This window comes from Mirounga leonina, unplaced genomic scaffold (assembly GCF_011800145.1).
Source record: "Mirounga leonina isolate KUSES-001 unplaced genomic scaffold, KU_Mleo_1.0 Mir_101609, whole genome shotgun sequence".
Lineage (NCBI taxonomy): Eukaryota > Metazoa > Chordata > Mammalia > Carnivora > Phocidae > Mirounga > Mirounga leonina.
In genome coordinates, this window is record NW_023270164.1 from 1,715,342 (window position 1) to 1,735,737 (window position 20,396).

A 20,396-nucleotide genomic window follows, 5' to 3' on the forward strand; every position below is an offset into this window, starting at 1 on the left:
CATCAAAGAGAAAATAAAGGTAGAGACAGGTGAGGGATTGGATCTAGAAAGATGAGCTATGGCAAGTCAAGAGTTGAGAAGATTTGTGTGTCAGGATGAGTGATACCGTTGAGCAGGCTTGCACCATTTTCCCAGGACAGAAATTTCTACTATTTGTGTCATGGTTTGTGATTTGAGCTCTGTCTGCCTGTCACAGACAGAAGATTTGTTTGAGTCTTGCAAGTTAATCTGGTTTTGAATGGCCAGAGATGGAGATGGTAGGTTTGCCTTAAAGGTAATTTAGAGTCTAGGGTTGGCTAGTAAGAGCCTCAGTGAAGAAATACACAATCTTCTTTTGAATTCTAGTTACAATGCTCTCCATGTAAAACTGTTTATTCACCCAATTAGAGCCTATAGTTTATAGTTCCTACCTCCTCTCTGGTGTCTCCAAAACTTCATGTTTATGTTATTGCCCAGCTTATATTCCCCTGTCCATTATTTTAATCACCTTTTTTCCATGTACACTTAAGTTTCTTGGCCCATATCCCATAGTGACTGAGTGGCAAACCTCTAATCTGAGTAAATTCAACTCTTAGCCTACCCTGGGTCTGCACCTGGGAAGCTAATTGTGCTGGGGAAAAGCATAAAACCATGCTGTGCTGTTTTACTTTTTATTCTATAATCACTAACCCCAAGTGGGTCCTTTAAGATGGTTGACATTCCTGCTGCATTCCTCCTTTCCTTCACTTTCTCACAATATGAGATCAGTATCACATACCTTCCCTTCTCACCTCAAACCTCCAAGACTTCCTCCTTGGTCTTTACTCTAAACTGGTAAATACATTAAGTGACCCAGCAGACGTTTCCACTTGGATATCTATTAGGCATCTCAAACTTAACATGCCCAGAAAAACCCTCCTGGTTTCCCTACAACCTGTCCCTCCTACAGTCTTTCCTGTCTCAAGAAATGGCAATTCTATCCCTTCCATTGCTCAAGCTCAAGACTTTAGCATCACCATTTATCATGTGTTCAATTTCCTATTTTATATCCAGTCCATCAGCAAATTTTGTTAAGTTTCCCGTTAAAACTATATGTTAAATCTGACCATTTCTTTTTTTATTTTATTTTATTTTATTTATTTATTTGAGAGAGAAAGAGATAGCGAGAGCAGGAACACAAGCAAGGGGAGTGGGAGAGGGAGAAGCAGGCTCCCCTCTGAGCAGGGAACCTGATGCAGGGCTTGATCCCAGGACCCTGGGATCATGACCTGAGCCGAAGGCAGACGCTTAACAACTGAGCCACCCAGGCGCCCCTAAATATGACCATTTCTCATCCTTCTTCTACTACTCTTACCCAGCCATATTTGGTCCCTTAGGGTTTTTGGAACATGCCAAGGAAATTCCTACCTTAGAGTCTTTGTACTTGCTCTTCTGTCTGTCTGGAATGCACTTTTCCTGGATTTTCACATGATTTTCTTCCTGAGTTCCTTTATATTTTTGCTCAAATGTCTCCCTATCAAGAGAGGCCTTTTTGGACTTTCCCATATAAAAGAGCAGCCCCAAGACATTGTGCTCTGTCTTACCCTTGTAGGAGAGGAAAAATAATTTCCCCTCTACCTCTCTAGGATCTTGGTTGAGACCCCCCTTAATAAAAGATTAAGAAGGGGGGGCACCTGGGTGGCTCACTCAGTTAAGCGTCTGCCTTCAGCTCAGATCATGATCCTGGGGTCCTGGGATGGAGCCCGGTGTAGGGCTCCCTGCTCGGTGGGGAGCCTGCTTCTTCCTCTCCCACCTCTTGTTCTCGTACTTTCTCTCTCTCACGAATGAATAAAATCTTAAAAAAAAAAAAAAAGACAGTTTAAGAGGGGGAAAAAAGCAAACAGAAGTTTACATGTATGTCTCCTGTATACATGGGGGAGACCCAGAAAAACTGAGTGACTCCCCGAAACGTCTGGAGCCATCACTTTAAATGCCATCTCCAGCTAAAGACAAGAGATGTGGAAGTGTGGCAGCCAGTTATGGGAGGTTTTCAAGTCACAGTAAGGGAGGGTGTGGTTGTTATGCAGACTTAAGTGTCTGCCTTCTTTGATGAGAGTTTCTTCCCAGTAGTTTTCGGAGCTTTTCCTGTATTTGCTGTTACGTAACAGTAGTCAGCTTAAAATAATCTTTATGCCAGGGATACCTCGGTGGCTCAGTTTGCTAAGCGTCTGCCTTTGGCTCAGGTCATGATCCCAGGGTCTTGGGATTGAGTCCCCGCATTGGGCTACTTGCTCAGCAGGGAGCCTGCTTTTCCCTCTGCCTGCCACTCCCTGTGCTTGTGCGTGCTCTCTCTCTCTCTCTGACAAATAAACAAATAAAATCTTTAAAAAAAAACCTAATCCTTATGCCAAAGAGGCGTATTTTTGAGTGACAAATTGTGCTCCCCTTCACCCTACATTACTTTTCCCCAGAGCACTTATCCTATCTGAAATGTTATATATTTCCTTATTTTATTGTCAATGCCACCTCCCTAGAATGTGAAGACCACGAGAGCAGGAACGGTTTCTATTTTATATAATAAATGGGCTACCCATGTCTCATCAGGTCTTTCAGATGACACTATTTGGACCGAGCAAATATATTCCGATTCCCAACACTTTTTTTGTTAAAAAGCTATTATTGCTTCTACAGGTGATCATTTTCAGAAAGTGGAATTAGCACTGACAGGCACAGGACTTCCTGTCTTACTACAGTTTGATCCAGGAAAGGTCCTTAATTTTGCACCTTGTTTCATGGGTGAACATTCAGAGCTTCTTTGTATTATGCAAAATCGATCCAACTCACTTCCTGTGATGTACCGCTTTCAAAAAACTGCACATTTTAAAATTGATCCTGAAAGGGGTAAGATTGATGAAGGATGTATCCAGGTAAGATAATTATTCGATGCTTTCACATGCTTCAAATATTTTAAGATTCGCTAAACTGACATGCAGAGGATTAAAAATTTCATGTTGTTCCACCAGTATTATAAATTGTATCTCTTCTGTGGCCTCGTTGTGAATACCTCATTGTGAATACTGCCTCGTTGTTGGCACTTATACAGTATCCATAATTATTTGTTAAGTGACTTTCATGTGCCAGGAAAAGCATTTGATGCTGTAGGGAATGTGAAGGACAAAACATAGTTATTGCGTCCAAGCATTTTTTTTTTTTTTTTAAGCTCAGAGAGTATTTATCGTCACCCCAGGAGGCAGGCCCCTAAATTTAAATATCTAGCATGGAGCCTTAGCCCTCCCTGCCTTGGGTGGGTGCAGGAACAGGTCCTGAAGCCTTTGTCTAGGACAGTGGAACCCAGCAACCCGAGGGGGGATGCCCCTGAGCCAGTAGCTGCCCATAGCAGCAAAAAGTGAAAAGGAGGTAGGAATCAGGCACTTGTCCCAATCTCAGAGAGGCTGAAAGGAGTGCAAGATGCTTTGGGACTCACCGCTAGACTGAAGGTTGGCCAAGCCGGGATGCGCACATGTGGGACGAGTGGAAGTCCAGTGCCTCACCGACAGAGGCTGTAGCCCCATGCCATAGTTAACCCAAGACAGAAGGGAGGGGCTTGGCAGTTTGGCCTCTGAGGCCTTGCCCCACTGTGAGGTGAGGTGCTATGGAGGAATCTAGCCACTATAGTCTTAACTACTTGCTGAGGGGTGAGTTTCTCAGCCTTTTGCGCAAGTGCATGCCCCTTGCCCCGCAACTTGTCGGCGGCCGACGTGAAGGGCATCCTGCAGCCACTGGTCGCAGGCATTATGTGCTGCGGGCACAGTGAGGGGTGGCGGGTGTGGGGGTAGGCTCGCATCAGGAGGCTTGTCGTCATCAGATAGGCCAGCAGATAGCGTTAGCAGGTGCCTGAATGTAGGGAGGACAACAGGTCCGGGCACAGGCTCGGGTCTCGGCCCAGGTGCTTGTGGTCCGGAGTGACTCGTACAGGCCCACAGCTGGCAGAGTAGGGACATATCCTGCCACTGCAGCCCCACCATGCCCTCGCGCAGTCACGGGGAGGGGGGGGTTCCGCGTGGGCGGCGCTGGTGGCGTAGCGGGGCGGGGCTGGGACGCAGGTGGCGCCGCTCAGCTCCTGCTGTAGGCTCGCTTCTGCTCCCTCGTGGAGCCCCCGCTGACAGCGTGCCGACTGCAGACGCCGCGCGGGAGTGGTGGCAGCCCGGCTGAGCCCGCGTCGCCCCCTGCCTTGGCCTAGGGCAACCGGTTCCTGGTCGGTTCCTGGTCCTCCGGTGCAGACAGCGATGCCTCCGCCTTTCCTCCAATGCTCCGCCCAGTAAGAATTTTTTTTATGTACTAAGGAAGTGTAAAACCTACAAACCAACAGTATTGGTTTAAGAAAAGTGCAAAATGTGTTGAAAGAGATCTATAACGGGGTGCCTGGGTGGCTCAGTGAGTTGAGTGGCTGCCTTCGGCTCATGCATGTCATGATCTTGGAGTCCGGGGATCAAGCCCCGCGTCGGGCTCCCTGCTCAGTGGGGAGACTGCTTCTCCCTCTGCTCCTCACTCCGCTTTCGTCCTCTCTCTCAAATAAATAAAAAATCTTAAAAAAAAAAAAAAAAGATCTATAAGAACATGATATAGAAACTCAGAAGACAGTGTTTTTACTTCCAGCCAGGTAGCAAGGTCTTTTCCTATGATAGTAACATGAGCCAGAACCTGAAGGTTGAGCAGAATTTTCAAATTTGAAACTGATGATACTTAACTGGCCTAGGCCTCCAACTGCTGGTGTGGAGCAGACAAGTTGAAGTCTGAGGAATACCTGTGAGTCCCAGGCCAGTTTCTGTCTTTCTCACTACTCACATAACTTTTGTCCTTGTCCCCTGAACTGGGGTTGGCTGACTGTGCTCCACAGGCCAAATCTGGCTTGCTGCCTGTTTTTTAAAGTAAACTACCGTTGGAACATGGCTGCTTTTATTGTCTGTTGTCTATGGTTGCTTTTGTGCTACAAAGGCAAAGTTGAATGGGTATGAGAGAGCTGTGTTAACTTTAAAAATAAGACAGTTAAAGGGACACCTGGGTGGCTCAGTCGGTTAAGTGTCTGCCTTGGGCTCAGGTCATGATCCCGGAGTCCCAGGATCGAGCCCCACATCCGGCTCCCCGCGCTCAGCTTCTCCCTGTGACCCTACCCCCTCTCGTGCGTGCTCTCTCTCTCTCAAATAAATAAATAAAATCTTACAAAAAATAAGATATTTTACCAGCCAAACTGGGTTTATTTGGGAATAGCGGAGAACTGTAATTCGGGACAAATAAGCTATGGCAGAAACCATAGGCTAGTCCAACAACCAAAGAGAGGAACCTCATTTTATGGAGGAGGAGGAGGAAGTTGGGAGTGGTTATTTTGAAGGAAAGTCCATTGAAGAAAAGCAGGAGTTCAGGATGATGACGGTTTGTTGTTGGCTGAGTTGCTGGGGCAGTCGATTTCTTACAGGAGTTGCAAGGTAACATCTTTTCCCCTTGGGACCTGTAACTGATGATTCTTTCCAATCCACGTTTCTTCCTATAATTGAAGTCTAGTGGCAGGGCGTGAGAGCTCCTTCTTCTGGCCTCCCAATTCCATTTTAGTGAGGTTTCCCTTTATTAATTTTTATAGTTATATGGCCCATAAAGCCTAAAATATTTACTATCTGGCTATTTACAGAGAAAGTTTGGAGCCTTGCTCTAAACAGTAGCAAGCATGAATGCTTTCAGTTTCACCTCAGGTTCTTATGTTACTATCTTTTCTCCACTGCATTGTGATATGGCTCATAAAGTTATTGATGGAAGCTTTCTCCCAGTTGCAATCAGGAACTATTGTACACATGTTTAAATGCATGCAGCTCATATTTATAACTCTTCCTGCTTCATTAGAATGACTCACTTCCGTCCCCTCAAATTTGGATAGATTTAATCAGTCTTTATAGAATAACAACTGATGTTAATCATATTATGCAAAAACATTTGCCTTTTAACTGCTTCCTAGACTTTCTTTAGTTCAATCCTCTTAAATCTACCAATTCAGTTTATTTTCTCCAGCGACATGCACCCTTTCAAAACGTGTCTGATAGCTAAGTTCCAAATTTCATTTTTAACCCTCTGTGTTTCTGGGTTTCTCAAGCATTAATAACTTTCAGATTAATAAAAAGTGAATGTGGGAAGTGTGGGGGGGATGCGGGAGAACTGTGGCTTGCACAGGCTGGTCAAATCGTCTGTTAGAAGTGAGATATTATTCTTTTTAAGAGATTTAAGAGATTATTCTTTTTAATACTAGCTTATTGAACTAGAATTCACATACGATAAAATTCACACATTTTAAGGGTATGTAATTCAGTGGTATTTAGGATAGTCAAAGAGTTCTGCAACCATTAGCACTAATTCTACGACATTCTCATCACTCCAGGAAGAAGCTCTATGTCCATTAGCAGTCACTCCCTCTTCTTATTCCTCAGCCGGTGGCAGCCACTAATCTGTTTTTTAATGTCTATAAATTTCCTTGTTCTTGACATTGCATATAAATATAATCATAAAATATGAGGACTTAGTGTTTGGTTTCTTTGATACAGCATTATATTTTCAAGTTGCTTCAGTGTTGAAGTATGTGTCACTACCTCATTCCTTTTTTATGGCCAGACTGTACTCCATTGTATGGATAGCCTACCTTTTGTTTATCCATTCATCAGCTGATGGGCATTTGAGTTGTTTCCATCTTTTGGCTATTATTAATAATGCTGCTATAATTATATTGTTAAAACATTGTTATGACATCCTTTTATGGTGAGGACACTTAAGATCTACCGTCTTAGCAAATTTCAAGTGTACGATATAGTATTGTTAACTATAGTCACCATCTCCAGAACTTACTCATTTTGCAGAACTGAAACTTTGTGCCCTTTGACCAACATCTTCCTATTTCCCCTTCCCTCCCACCCCTGGTAACCACCTTCTACTCTCCTTCTTGTTGTTTAACTATTTTAGATTACATATGTAAGTAAGATCATACAATATTTGTCTTTCTGTGTCTGGCTTATTTCACTTAATGTTCTCTAAGTTCATCCATGTTGTCACAGATGTCAGGATTTCCTTCTTTCTTAAGGCTGAATAAAATTCCATTATTCTTATGCATGTGGATATCCAGTTTTTCCAGCACCATTTATTAGAGACTGTCTTTTTTCTACTGTGTGTTCTTGGCATTCTTGTTGTAGTCTAGTTGATTATAAATGCACAGATTTATTTGTGGGCTCTCTATTCTGTTCATATGTTTATATGTCTTTTTTATGCCAATACCATACCATTTTGGTAACTGTAGCTTTGTAATATAGTTTGAAATCGGGAAGTGTGATGCCTCCAGCTTTGTTCTTTTTGCTCAAAATTGCACTGGCTATTCAGAATCTTTTGTGTTTACATTAGGAGAAAAAGAATAAAATACTTAGGAATAAACTTAACCAAAGAGGTGAAAGACTTATACACTGAAATATTGACGAAGGGAATTAAAGAAGGCACAGATAAAGAGAAAACCATCCTGTGTTCATGGTTAGGGAGAATTAATATTTTTAAATGTCTATACTACCCAAAGTGATCTACAGGTTTATTACAGTCCTTATCAAAATCCCAATGGTGTTCTTTACAGAAATAGAAAAAAACCTAGAAATTCATATGGACAGGTTTTCAGTACTCTTCAGTATAGACTGAAGAGTGGAATTGTTGAATCATGTGATAATTCTGTTTAACTTTTTGAGAAACTATCATACTGTTTTCCAATGAAATTGCACCATTTCCTAACTCTTACCAGCAATGAATATGTGTTTTAATGTCTTAATACCGCCACACCTTTGCCCATATTTGTTAATGTCCTTCTTTTTGATTATATCTATCCCTGTGGGTACAAAGTTGCTTCTCACTGCAGTTTTCATTTACATTTCCCCAGTGACTATTGATGGTGAATGTCTTTTCATATGCTTATTGTGCACTGGTATATCTTCTTTAGAGAAATGTTTATTCATTTCTACGGTAGGCAGAATAACGACCACCTAAAAGTGTGCTTATCCTAATCTGTGGAATTTGTGAATATGTGGTGTTTCATGGCAATGGAGGATTTAGGTTTTAATTGGAAGTAATGTTGATAATCATTTGACTTTAAAATGGGGAGATTAATCTGGATTATCTTTGTGGGCCCAATATATTCACAGGGGTGCTTAAACATGAAAATAGAAGGCAGAAAAGTATCAGTATCAGAGTGATGTGATGTGAAAAATATTTGCATGTCCATTACTGGCTTTGACAATGGAAGGGGAGGGTGAGGAGCCAAGGAACACGATGGCCTCTAGAAGACAGGAAAAGATAAGGAAATAGATTCTCCACTAAACTCCAGAAATGAACGTTGTCCTGCTGAAATCTTGGTTTTTGTCCATTGAGATTGGAGTCGGACTTTTGACCTACAAAAGTAGAAGATAAGAAACTGAGCTGTTGTAGCCCACAGAGTTGTTTGTAATTTGTTATTGTAACAATAGGAAACTAATAAAAAATTCTTTACCCATTTTTAATTGGGATATTTGTCTTTTTGTTGTTGAATTGCAAGAGTTCTTTATGTATTCTGGATACAAGTCCTTTATCAGATATGTGAATTACAAATATTTTCTCCCCTTCTGTGGGTTGTTTTCACATTTTCTTTTTTGTCCTTTGAAGTACAAAAGTTTTAAAGTTTGATTAAGTCCAGTGTATCCTTTTTCCCCTTTTGTCACTTGTGCTTTTAATATCATGTCTTAGTAGCTATACAGTATCCAAGGTCAATAAGATTTGTTCCTATGTTTTCCTTTAAGAAATTTAGCTTATGCATTTAAAATATATTATCCATTTTGAGTGTTATTTAGAGGTCCAGATTCATTCTTTTACATATAGATGACCAGTTATCTTGGAATCTTGGCATACTTATTGAAAAAACACTTGACTGTAAATGTAAGAGTTTATGGACTCAATTCTATTTTATTTATCTATGTTTATCCTTATGCCAATATCACAGTGTACTGGTTAGTGTTGTAGTAATTTTTGAAATTGGGAAATGTGAGTCCTTCAGATTTGATCTTTTTAAGGAAATTTTTGACCCATTTGAGACCCTTGAAAATTCATATGAATTTTAGAATTAGCTTACTAATTCCTATAAAAACAAACAAAAAAAGAACAAAACACCCCAGCTTTGCGCAGTGGCAGTATCGTAGCCAATGAGGTTTATCCGAGGCGCGATTATTGCTAATTGAAAGAACAAAACACCCCAGCGGCTAGGATTTTGATAGGAATTGTATTGAATCTGTAAATCTGTTTGAGAGTATTTCCATCTTAACAATATTAAATCTTGCAATTTATGAAAATTGGATAGCTTTAATTTCCATTTATTTATGTCCTTTTAAATTCCTTTCAGTGGTGATTAGTAGTTTGCAGTATACAGGTCTTGCCATTCTTTTAAAAATGTATTCCTAATATTCTATTCTTTTTGATGAAATTATATTCTTAAATCAATTTTTGTATCGTTTACTGCTAGTATATAGAAATGCAATTGATTTTTTTATATTGACCTTGTATCCTGTAACCTTAAAATCATTATTTGTGATCATTTTCACTGTGTTCTTTGGGATATAAGATTAATGTTATCTGTGAATAGAGACCATTTTATACCTTCCTTTCCAATTTGGATGAATTTTATTTCTTTTTTCTTACATCATTGCCCTGGCTAGAACCTCTACTATGGTATTAAATAGAAGTGACAAGAGAGGATATTTTCCTTCTTCCTAATCTAAGGGGAAAGCATTTAGTCTTTCACCATTAAGTATGATGTTAGTTGTGGGTGTTTCATAGATTGCATTTACAAACTTGGGGAAGTTTTCTTCTACTCCAAGTGTTTTAGGTGTTTTTACTGTGAAAATTTGTTGTATTTTCTCAAGTACTTTTTCTGTGTCTATTACAGTGATAATGTGTTTTTTGCCCTTTATTGAGATGGTATATTACATTGACTGATATTCTGATGTTAAACCTGGGATCATTCCCTGTTGTACGTAGTGAAAATCCTTTGTACATATTGCTGGATTCAGTTTGATAGTATTTGGTTGAGGAATTTTGCATATATATTCATTAGGGACATTGGCCCATAGGTTTCTTTTCTTAAATGTCTTTGGTTTTGATGATGGAGTAAAACTGGTGTCACAGAATAATTTGGAAAGTGTTCTCTTCAATTTTTGGAATAGTTTGTGAAGGACGGGTGCTAATTCTTCTTTAAATGTTTGATTAAAAAAAAATGTTTGGTAAAATTCACCACCAAAGCCATCTGGTTCTGGGCTTTTCATTATCAGAAGTTTTTTTGATTTCTAATCAATCTCTTGTTATCCCAGGGCTATTCAGATTTTTTATTTCTTCTATAATCAATTTTAGAAGTTCGCAACTGACTAAGAATTTGTCCATATCATCTAGGTTATCTAATTTGTTGGCATACACTTGTTCATCATATTACCTCATACTTTGTTGTGTGTGTGTATGTGTGTGTGTCAATTTTTGGTTTTCTATTTACTGAAATCAACTACTTTGTTTACATGCATTTTATTTTATTTAAATGGTATTTTTCTTTATTAAGTTTTTAATTTTAATTCCAGTGTAGTTAACATTCAGTGTTATATTAGTTTCAGGGGTACAATATAGTGATTCAACACTTCTGTATATTACTCAGTGCTCATCATGGTAAGTGCCCTCCTTACTCCCCATCACCTGTTTCACCCCCCCCACCTCCCCTCTGGTAACCATCAGTGTGTACTCTTTAGTTAAGGGTCTGTTTCTTCATTTGTCTCTCTCTCTTTTTCCTTTGCTCATTTGTTTTGTTTCTTAAATTCCACATATGAGTGAAATCATGTGGTATTTGTCTTTCTCTGACTGACTTATTTTGCTGAGCATTATACTCTAGCTCTATCCATGTTGTTGCAAATGGTAAAATTTCATTCTTTTTAATGTCTCAGTAATATTGCATTGTGTGTGTGTGTGTGTATATATATATATGGCATCTTTATCCATTCACGTATTGATGGACACTTGGGCTGCTTCCATGATTTGGCTATAATAAATAATGCTGCAATAAACATAGAAGTGTATATATCTTTTTGAATTAGTGTTTTTGTATTCTTTGGGTAAATATCCAGTAGTGCAATTGCTGGATCTCAGGGTAGTTCTATTTTTATCTTTTTTTTTTTTAAAGATTTTATTTTTATTTATTTGACAGAAAGATTGAGAGAAAGAGAGCACACAAGCAGGGGGAGCGGCCGGCAGAGGCAGAGGGAGAAGCAGGCTCCCCTCTGAGCAGGGAGCCCAATGAGGGGCTCGATCCCAGGACCCAGGGATCATGACCTGAGCCACCCACGCATCACCCTTTTTTTTTTTTTTTAAAGATTTTATTTATTTATTTGACTGAGAGAGAGATAGTGAGAGCAGGAACACAAGCAGGGGGAGTGGGAGAAGGAGAAGCAGGCTTCCCGCGGAGCAGGGAGCCCGATGCGGGCGCGATCCCAGTACCCTGGGATCATGACCTGAGCCTAAGGCAGATGCTTAACGACTGAACCACCCAGGCGCCCCCCACGTGTCCCTTTTTAAACCTTGTTAAAAATTTTTTTATTTATTTATTTTTGATAGGAGAGTGTGTGAGAGAACGTGCGCACAAGTGGGGGGAGGGGCAGAGGGAGAAGCAGACTCCCCGCTGAGCGGGGATTCCCAGGACCCTGGGGTCATGACCTGAGCCAAAGGCAGACACTTAGCCCACTGAGCCACCCAGGCGCCCCTTAAATTTACTTCTAATTACAGCTTTTGCTGTATTCCATGAATTTTGACATGTTGTGTTATAGTTTTCCTTCATCTCAGGGTATTCTCTAATTTCCCCTGAGATTTCTTTGACCCATTGGTTACGTAGGAGTGTATAGTTTAATTTCTACATATTTGTGAGTTTTCCATATTTCCTTCTCTTTATTTGTTCTTTTTAACAATTTCTATACTTTATTGATAGTCTCTATTTTTTGAGATGTTTTCATACCTTTTCTAATTCTTTTTTTATTGAGATATAATTGACATAGCATTAGTTTCAAGTGTACAATGTAATGATAATTTGTATATATTGGAAAATGATCACCATAATAAGTCTATTTAATATCTATCACTATACATAGTTACAAATTTTTTTCTTGTGATAAGAAGTCTTAAGATTTACTCTTGTAGCAACTTTCAAATATGTGATATATATTTGTATATATATATAGTATTATTAACTATAGTCACTATGCTGTACATTATATCCTCATGACTTACTTATTTTATAACTGGAAATTTGTACCTTTTGACCCCCTTCATCCATTTTGCCCACCTGCCTCCCCTTGTCTTGGCTACCACCGGTCTATACTGTGTATATATGAGCTTGGTTTTTTTTTGTTTGTTTTTTGTTTTTAGATCCCACATATAAGTGAGTTCATATGGTATTTGTCTTTCTGTGTCCGACTTATTTCACTTAGCATAATGCCCTCAAAGTACCTCCGTGTTGTCAAAAATGTCAAGGTTTTGTTTTTATTTTATTGCTAAACACTTGATCTTTCTTGTCTTTTTGATAATAGCGATTTTGACAGGTGTGCCATGATACTTTATTGTGGTTTTGATTTCCATTTCCCTGATGATTAGTGATGTTGAGTGATGATGATTAATGAGTGATATTTTTTCCCATTCCATGAGTTGCCTTTTCATTTTGTTGATGGTTTCCTTTGCTGTACAGAAGCTTTTTAGTTTGATGAAGTCCCACTTTATTTATTGTTTATTTTTACTTTTGTTGCCTTTGCTTTTGGTGTCTTCCTTTAATTCTTTAGTTATATTTTCTTAGAGCATATTTATAATAGTCAACTTACCATCTTTGTCTAATAAATTCAACATTTGGGTTTCTTCAGGCACAGTTTCTATTTATTGCATTTTTTCTGTGTGTTGGCCATACTTTCCTCTTTCTTTTCACGTCCCATATTTTTTTGTTGAAAGCTGGGCATTTTAAATGATATAATTTGGCAACTCAAATCAGATAGCTCTCAAGACATTGCTCTTTGTTTTTGTTCTTCTTTTTCTTTAGTAACTTTGTAGACTGAGTCTGTAAATGTTGTTTTCTTTGTTATGTGCAACCAATCAAGGATCTGCTCAGTTAATTTAGGGGTCAGCTAATGATTGGGCAGAGCTTCTCTTAAATTCCTTGAATCAATAAGTCTCACAGCCTTTGCCAAGAGCCTTTGTGTAAATGTATTGGGTGAGGCATATCTTCATTGTTCTGTCAGGTATTTTATAGCTTTTTTTGGCCTTTAATTTCACCTTGTACAGAGTCTCAAAGTCAGCCAGATGTCAGAAATTAGAGCTTTCTCAAATCTTTCCTGGGCATATACACTGTCCTACGCATGTGTGTGGTGATCCAGATTCCCAGGAATATGTCAGAGCTTTTCAAATATCCTCTGAATATTTTGTGTTTTTATTTTCCTTTCTTTTTCCTTTTTTTCTTTTTTGTTTTGCCTCTTGTTGGCCTTAAATGATAATGCTACTTCAAGTTGCTGTGATGTTTAGCAATTGCTGCTGATTTTTTGATAAGGGGGAGGGGAAGAGGGTACAAAACTGGGGGGAGAGAGTTGTTCACAAAGAATGAGCCCTGAACCAGGTCAATTAAAAATAATACCCTGGGGGGGGGGGGCGCCTGGGTGGCTCAGTCATTAAGCGTCTGCCTTCGGCTTGGGTCATGATCCCAAAGTCCTGGGATCGAGTCCCACATTGGGCTCCCTGCTCAGCGGGGAGTCTCCTCCTCCCTCTTCCTCTGCCTGCCACTCTGCCTACTTGTGCTCTCTCTATCTCTCAGTCAAATAAATAAAATCTTTAAAAAATAATAGTAATAATACCCTGGGGCACCTGGGTGGCTCATTGGGTTTAGTGTCTGCCTTCAGCGGCTCAGGTCATGATCCCGGGATCCTGGGATCGAGAGCCCCGCATTAGGCTCCCTGCTCTGCAGGGGGCCTGCTTCTCCCTCTCCCTCTGCTGCTCTCCCTGCTTGTGTTCCTTCTCTCTCTGTCAAGTAAATAAAATCTTAAAAAAAAAAAAAAAAACCCTTATAGGAGGCTTTTTAGCTAGCTTCTAGACGGGATAAATAGGGACAATTCTCTGGGGATAGGATTTTTGGAGAGCTCCAAACTCAATCTTTTCCCTCCCTGGCTGCTAGGCTAATAGTTTTTACAGCTGCCATAGTTACAAGGCTGTTGTTTTTCAAGGAGAGCTCAAAACTGGGAAGAGGAGGATGGGATTACAGTGTATAAAAATGACACGAAACCTGTTATTCTTTCAGAGATTCAGCTATTTTAAAAAATTTATTTAAATTCAATTAGCCAATATATAGCACATTAATAGTTTTTGGTGTAGTGTTCAATGATTCATTAGTTGCGTATAACACCCAGTGCTCATTACATCACATGCCCTCCTTAATGCCCATCACCCAGTTACCCCATCCCCCCACCCACGTCCCTTTCTGCAACCCTCAGTGTGTTTCCCAGAATCAGGAGTCTCATGGTTTGTCTCCCTCTCTGATTTCTTCCCATTCAGTTTTCCTTCCCTTCCCCTATGATCCTCTGCGCTATTTCTTATATTCCACATATGAGTGAAACCATATGATAATTGTCTTTCTCTGATTGAGTTATTTCACTTAGCATAATACCCTCCAGTTTCATCCATGTTGATGTAAATGGTAGGTATTCATCCTTTCTGATGGCTGATCAGCTATGTTTTTCTTAAATACTCCTTGGATTTTTATAAGCTTTTGGGTAATTTTAAAATATGTGTAAAGTTGATTTTGACAGTTATTCCAGTGGTTTCTTTCCCTTGTAGAGGAATAGATATTTGGAGATCCTTGATTTGCTATTCTGGAGGTGCTTCAGTAACATTGTTCTTAATTTTTTCTTAAATACTTTTCCAATAATATATATCTTAAAGGTTTGTCAATGCTGTTTATGGTATTTCTAAGCTACTTTTATATTATGGTGATGGACTAGCTCTCCTTTAAAATTTTATAAACAGTTTTTTTATTTGCTTTTTATTTTTTCCAACAGTTTAATATTATTTTTGTAATCCATTTGGACTGCTAAAAACAAAATACCATAGATTGCATGGTTTATAAGCAACAGAAATTTATTTCTCACAGTACTGTAGGCTAGAAGTCCTAGATCAAGGTGCCAGCATGGTCAGGTAAGGGCCCTCCCAAAGGCCCTGTCTCCTAATTCCATCACACTGGGTGTTAGGTTTAAATATGTGAGTTTTGGGGATTCACAAACATTCAGCCTATAGCAATTGGTTACTTTTTTTTTTTTTTAGAATGTGACATGTTCATTCATTCCACATCAAGTAGGAGTCTTTAAAGTGAAGCAATTGATAGAGATTATTGGCTCAGTGGCAGATGAAAATTTGCAGTCATCGCTAAAGCCTTTTCATCAAATATATTTAGCTTTCAAGAGCGTCTGCAAACCTTCCACCAAGAAAGTTGTGATGAAAATTAATCCTGGTAAGCTAATGTGGACACTTATTTTTTTTTTAAATTAAGGTTATATAGGATTATTTTAGCACACCAATTGCTTAGCTATGTGTATCAAATGTGGTCTGATATTGTGGTACTTACCTTATGAATGCATGAAAATCACTTAGAAGGCTGGTTAAAATAGATCTCACTGGTCTGTATCCCAGAATTGATTGTTAAATAGGTCTTTGGTAGAACCCAAAGATTTGCATTTCTAACATGTCCCTGACAGTTGCTGATGCTGCCATTTTGAGGATTACAATTTGCATAGCACTGGTTTAGTGATCTATAAAATTTATTAAGTATTTTATTGGTTTTTATATTCTTCCACATTTTAGTTTGAGTCTGTAATATAAACTAGTTTTGACCATTCCATGCATTATCTTGTTGCTATTTCCTGTAATACTCAATTATCTTTTATACATTGAGCCATATGAAATTGCTGATATTCAGCTCTCTTTGATCTATAAAAGATTATGTCACAAAGGCGAACCCATTCCTTCACATTACTATGTTTTCTTTATGTATGCAATATTTTCTAAATTGTCTTGTGTAGGTCCATTTATTAGATGAATTATTTGTATTTTCTGAATGTGTTTTTTTAGGGATTTAGTTTTAAGTTAGAACCAACAGTGTAGTGTATTAATACATGGATATTATTTGGAAAGCTGAAATTCAAGAAACCGTATTTAACTTATTATTCAATTCCATAAAAGGTATATCCCCTTTGGTCAGTAATCCTACGGGACAGTTTGTGGTTAGAGACTTGCCAAAATACAAGGACTGTGCACCTGTTACAATGCTTCAATCAGCCATGACACGCCTTCACAATCATCGCATAAGTAAAGAGTCAATGAAGGGTGCACTGATAGCCTTTCCCAATGATCGAGCTGCAAGTATCAGGTCTGGAGACCAGCATAAAGTTTTCAGGTAACATGTTATATTAAAAACCAGAAATTTTGAAAGATAAAATGGCCAACATGATATGCAGGTCTTAGCAGATCCTGCTATAACAAACTAATGATGACGATAATAATAATAGTAATAAAATTTTATTTTCTCTCTCTTTTGTTTTGTTCTACATTGGAGGTGATGGTTATTGAATGCTACTGTATTTGCTTTGTCTTACCTCTCATCACCTCTACTCTGTGCTTGACAGGAAGTGAATGGTTTACTGGATGATTATTAAAATATGCTGTTGACAAGTATAGAATAATAGAAAAAATCACTTTTAGAAATCTATCAAGTTCTCAGACTAGTCAGTCATACTCATTAAATATGGCTGACAGCTTGAATTTATCTAAGATAAAAGTAAACATTTACAATTGTGAGAAACTAGTCATCATCATTATCGATCATCATCATTATCACCTTTGTTCCCCTCAAAGTCACATTTCTCATAACCTTTCCCAAATTGAACTAAAACTTCACCAATTAGGATGAAAGGTGATGTCAAACCTCAATTTAAATCAGTCCAAACCTCAAAGAAATTACTACCTTACAAGTGCTTAGTGAGAGGAACCCAGGCATCCTGGTTTTTACACATTGCAGACTGAAACGAATTTCTTTTCTGCCTGCCTATGTGTTACTAGTACGCTATCTAAACTTGGCAATGTCCCCGGGTTTTCTCTATTTGTCTCTTTACCTTTGGTGAGTCATTGAACTCTCTTAATTTTACAGTCATTTTCTTGCAATATCATTTGATTTTAGGCCATAATTGTTTTATTATCCACAATTGGAAAATTCTGGGTCTTTGCATAGTCAGTCTTGTTATTTTATTTTACAAATTTTATTCGTACCAGCCTTTCTCTCTCTCTTTTTTGTTTGACAAGTACCATGAAGCATAGGAGTGCAAAAATCACTCAGACTCCATTTTAAATAATTATATAGTATAAAAAAGGAAAACTCATCTCTCCCTCTGACTCATTGCACTCCCTCCCATACAGAAGTATCTGTTGGAAACAATTTTTTTTGTATCCTTTTCAGTTCTTTCCTATGTTTATACAAATATGTTTGTATAGATATATGTTAATTTAATACTAATATTTTTTCTGTCTAAATCAGTCTTAATAATATGATCTAAAAAATGCCAGATTTTAAAAATGTTCTTTATTTAAATTCAATTTAGGTAACATATGCAGTATTAGTTCTGCCAGATTTTTTAAAAAAATTATTTAAATTCTATTAATTAACATATAGTGTATTATCATTTCAGAGGTAGAGTTCATTGATTCATCACTTGCATATAATACCCAGTGCTCATTACATCACATGCCCTCCTTAATGCCCATCAATTCCCCACCCACCTCGCCTCCAGCAACCCTCAGATTGTTTAACTATAGAGTTAAGAGTCTCTTATGGTCTGTCTCCCTCTCTGATTTCGTCTTATTTTATTTTTCCCTCTCTTCTCCTAAGATCCTCTGTTTTGTTTCTTAAATTCCACATATTAGTAAAATCATATGATAACTCTCTTTCTCTGATTGACTTATTTCCCTTAGCATAATACGCTCTAGTACCATCCATGTCATTGCAAATGGTAAGATTTCATTTTTTGATGGCTGAATAATATTCTATTGTGTATATATACCACCTCTTCTTTATCCATTCATCTGTTGATGGACATCTGAGCTCTTTCCATAGTTTGGCTATTGTGGACATTGCTGCTATAAACATTGGGGTGCAGGTGCTCCTTCGGATCACTGTGTTTGTATCCTTTGGGTAAATACCCAATAGTGCAATTGCTGTATCGTAGGGTAGCTCTATTTTCAACTTTTTGAGGAACCTCCATACTGTTTTCTAGAGTGGCTGTACCAGCTTGCATTTCCACCAGGAGTATAAGAGGGTTCCTCTTTCCCCGCATTCTCACCAACATTTGTTTTTTCCTGACTTTTAATTTTAGCCATTCTGACTGGTGTGAGGTGGTATCTCATTGTGGTTTTGATTTGTATTTCCTTGATGCCGAGTGATGTGGAGCATTTTTTCATGTGTCTGTTGGCCATTTGTGTCTTCTTTGCAGAAATGTCTGTTCATGCTTTCTGCCCATTTCTTCAGTGGATTATTTGTTTTTTGGGTGTTGAGTTTGATAAGCTCTTTATAAATCTTGCCAGATTTTTTTTTAAAGAAAGCTAAACATTTCCTATTTATCTCATGGCCAAAATTATTTTTCTCAATTTATTCTTTTCCATATTAATAGACATACAAAATTTAGTTATTTTCTGGTTAACAATTAGTAACTTTAAGTAATGAAATTTTATGATGTATTAAATTGTTGGTAACTATAATTATTATTTTATTTCTTAATGCATTTTATTAATGATTTTGACAAGAAAATAAAGAAAATAAGTTAGGAGTTTTTGTCTAATTTTTGTTTAGTACAGTATGTCCTGTGTTTAGAAGAGTGGTCAGGCATATAATAGGCACTGGGTAAATATTTTTAAATAAATAAACGAAGAAAAGTGTTTTATTTGCATAATAATCTTGGTCCTATATTTTGCACATTAAAAAAAAATCACCTACTCAAAGCTGAAGATGTATTTCATGAAGTTTATTCTTTTTTTTTAAGTTTTTATTTTAATTCCAGTTACTTAACATACAGTGTAATATTAGTTTCAGGTGTACAATTCAACACTTCCATACATCACCTGGTGCTCCTCACACCAAGTACACTCCTTAATCTCCATCACCTGTTTTACTCCATCCCCTCACCCACCTTCCCTCTGGTAACATCAGTTTGTTCTCTATAATTAAGAGTCCGTTTCTTGATTTCTCTCTCTTTTTTTCTCTTTGCTCATTTGTTTTTTTTCTTAAGTTCCGCATATGAGTGAAATTAAATGGTATTTGTCTTTCTTTGACTGACTTACTTCCCATAGTATTATTATACTCTCTAGCTCCATCCAGGTTGTTGCAAATGGCAAGATTTCATTCTTTTTTTAACTACTGAATAATATTCCATAGTATATATATATACCACATCTTCTTTATCCATTCACCAGTTGGTGGACCCTTGGGCTGCTTTCATATCTTGGCTATTGTAAATAAAGCTACAGTAAACACAGGGGTGCATGTATCCCTTTGAATTAGTGTTTTTGTGTTCTTTGGGTAAATACCCAGTAGTGCAATTGCTGGATCTTAGGGTAGTTCTATTTTTAATTTTTCAAGGAACCGCCATACTGTTTTCAAGTGATTGCACCAGTTTGCATTCCCACTAACAGTGCGATAGGGTTCCCCTTTCTCCACATCCTCGCCAACACTGTTGTTTCTTGTGTTGTTGATTTTGGCCATTCTGACAGGTATGAGGTGATATCTCATTGTAGTTTTAATTTGCATTTCCCTGATGGTAAGTGATGATGAACATCTTTTGATGTGTCTGTTGGACATCTGAATGTCTTCTTTGGAGTAATGTCTGTTCATGTCTTCTGCCCATTTTTTGATTGAATTATTTGTTTTTTGGATGTTGAGTTGTATAAGTTCTTTATATATTTTGGATAGTAACCCATGTCTTCTACCATTCTGTAGGTTGCTTTTTAGATTTGTTGATTGTTTCCTTCACTGTGCAGAAGCTTTTTATTTTGATGTGGTCCCAATATTTTATTTTTGCTTTTGTTTCCCTTACGTCAGGAGACATATCTAGATAAAAGTTGCTATGGCCAATGACGAGGAAGTTACTGCCTCTATTCTCTTCTAGGATTTTTATGGGGGTTTCAGGTCTCATATTTAGGGTTTTTTTTTAAGATTTTATTTATTTATTTGTCGGAGAGAGAGCACAAGCAGGGGGAGCAGCAGGCAGAGGGAGAAGCAGGCACCCTGCTGAAAAGGAGTCCAATGTGGGAGTTCA

General features: G+C 38.1%; 1 protein-coding gene and 2 pseudogenes across 1 annotated transcript in view; 2 read left to right on the forward strand and 1 right to left on the reverse strand.

Annotated features, from left to right (window-relative positions):
• The window catches only part of CFAP47 (cilia and flagella associated protein 47), a 494,762-nt gene that overhangs the window by 23,492 nt on the left and 450,874 nt on the right, over positions 1 to 20,396 (forward strand). Inside the window, exons 8-10 of the mRNA XM_035002133.1 lie at positions 2,650 to 2,885; positions 15,364 to 15,550; positions 16,279 to 16,492. Coding sequence (XP_034858024.1) covers positions 2,650 to 2,885; positions 15,364 to 15,550; positions 16,279 to 16,492 — 637 coding nt within the window. The remainder of the gene's footprint in view (positions 1 to 2,649; positions 2,886 to 15,363; positions 15,551 to 16,278; positions 16,493 to 20,396) is intronic.
• LOC118010524 lies at positions 3,663 to 5,270 on the reverse strand (annotated as a pseudogene).
• Positions 9,166 to 9,353, forward strand: LOC118010650 (annotated as a pseudogene).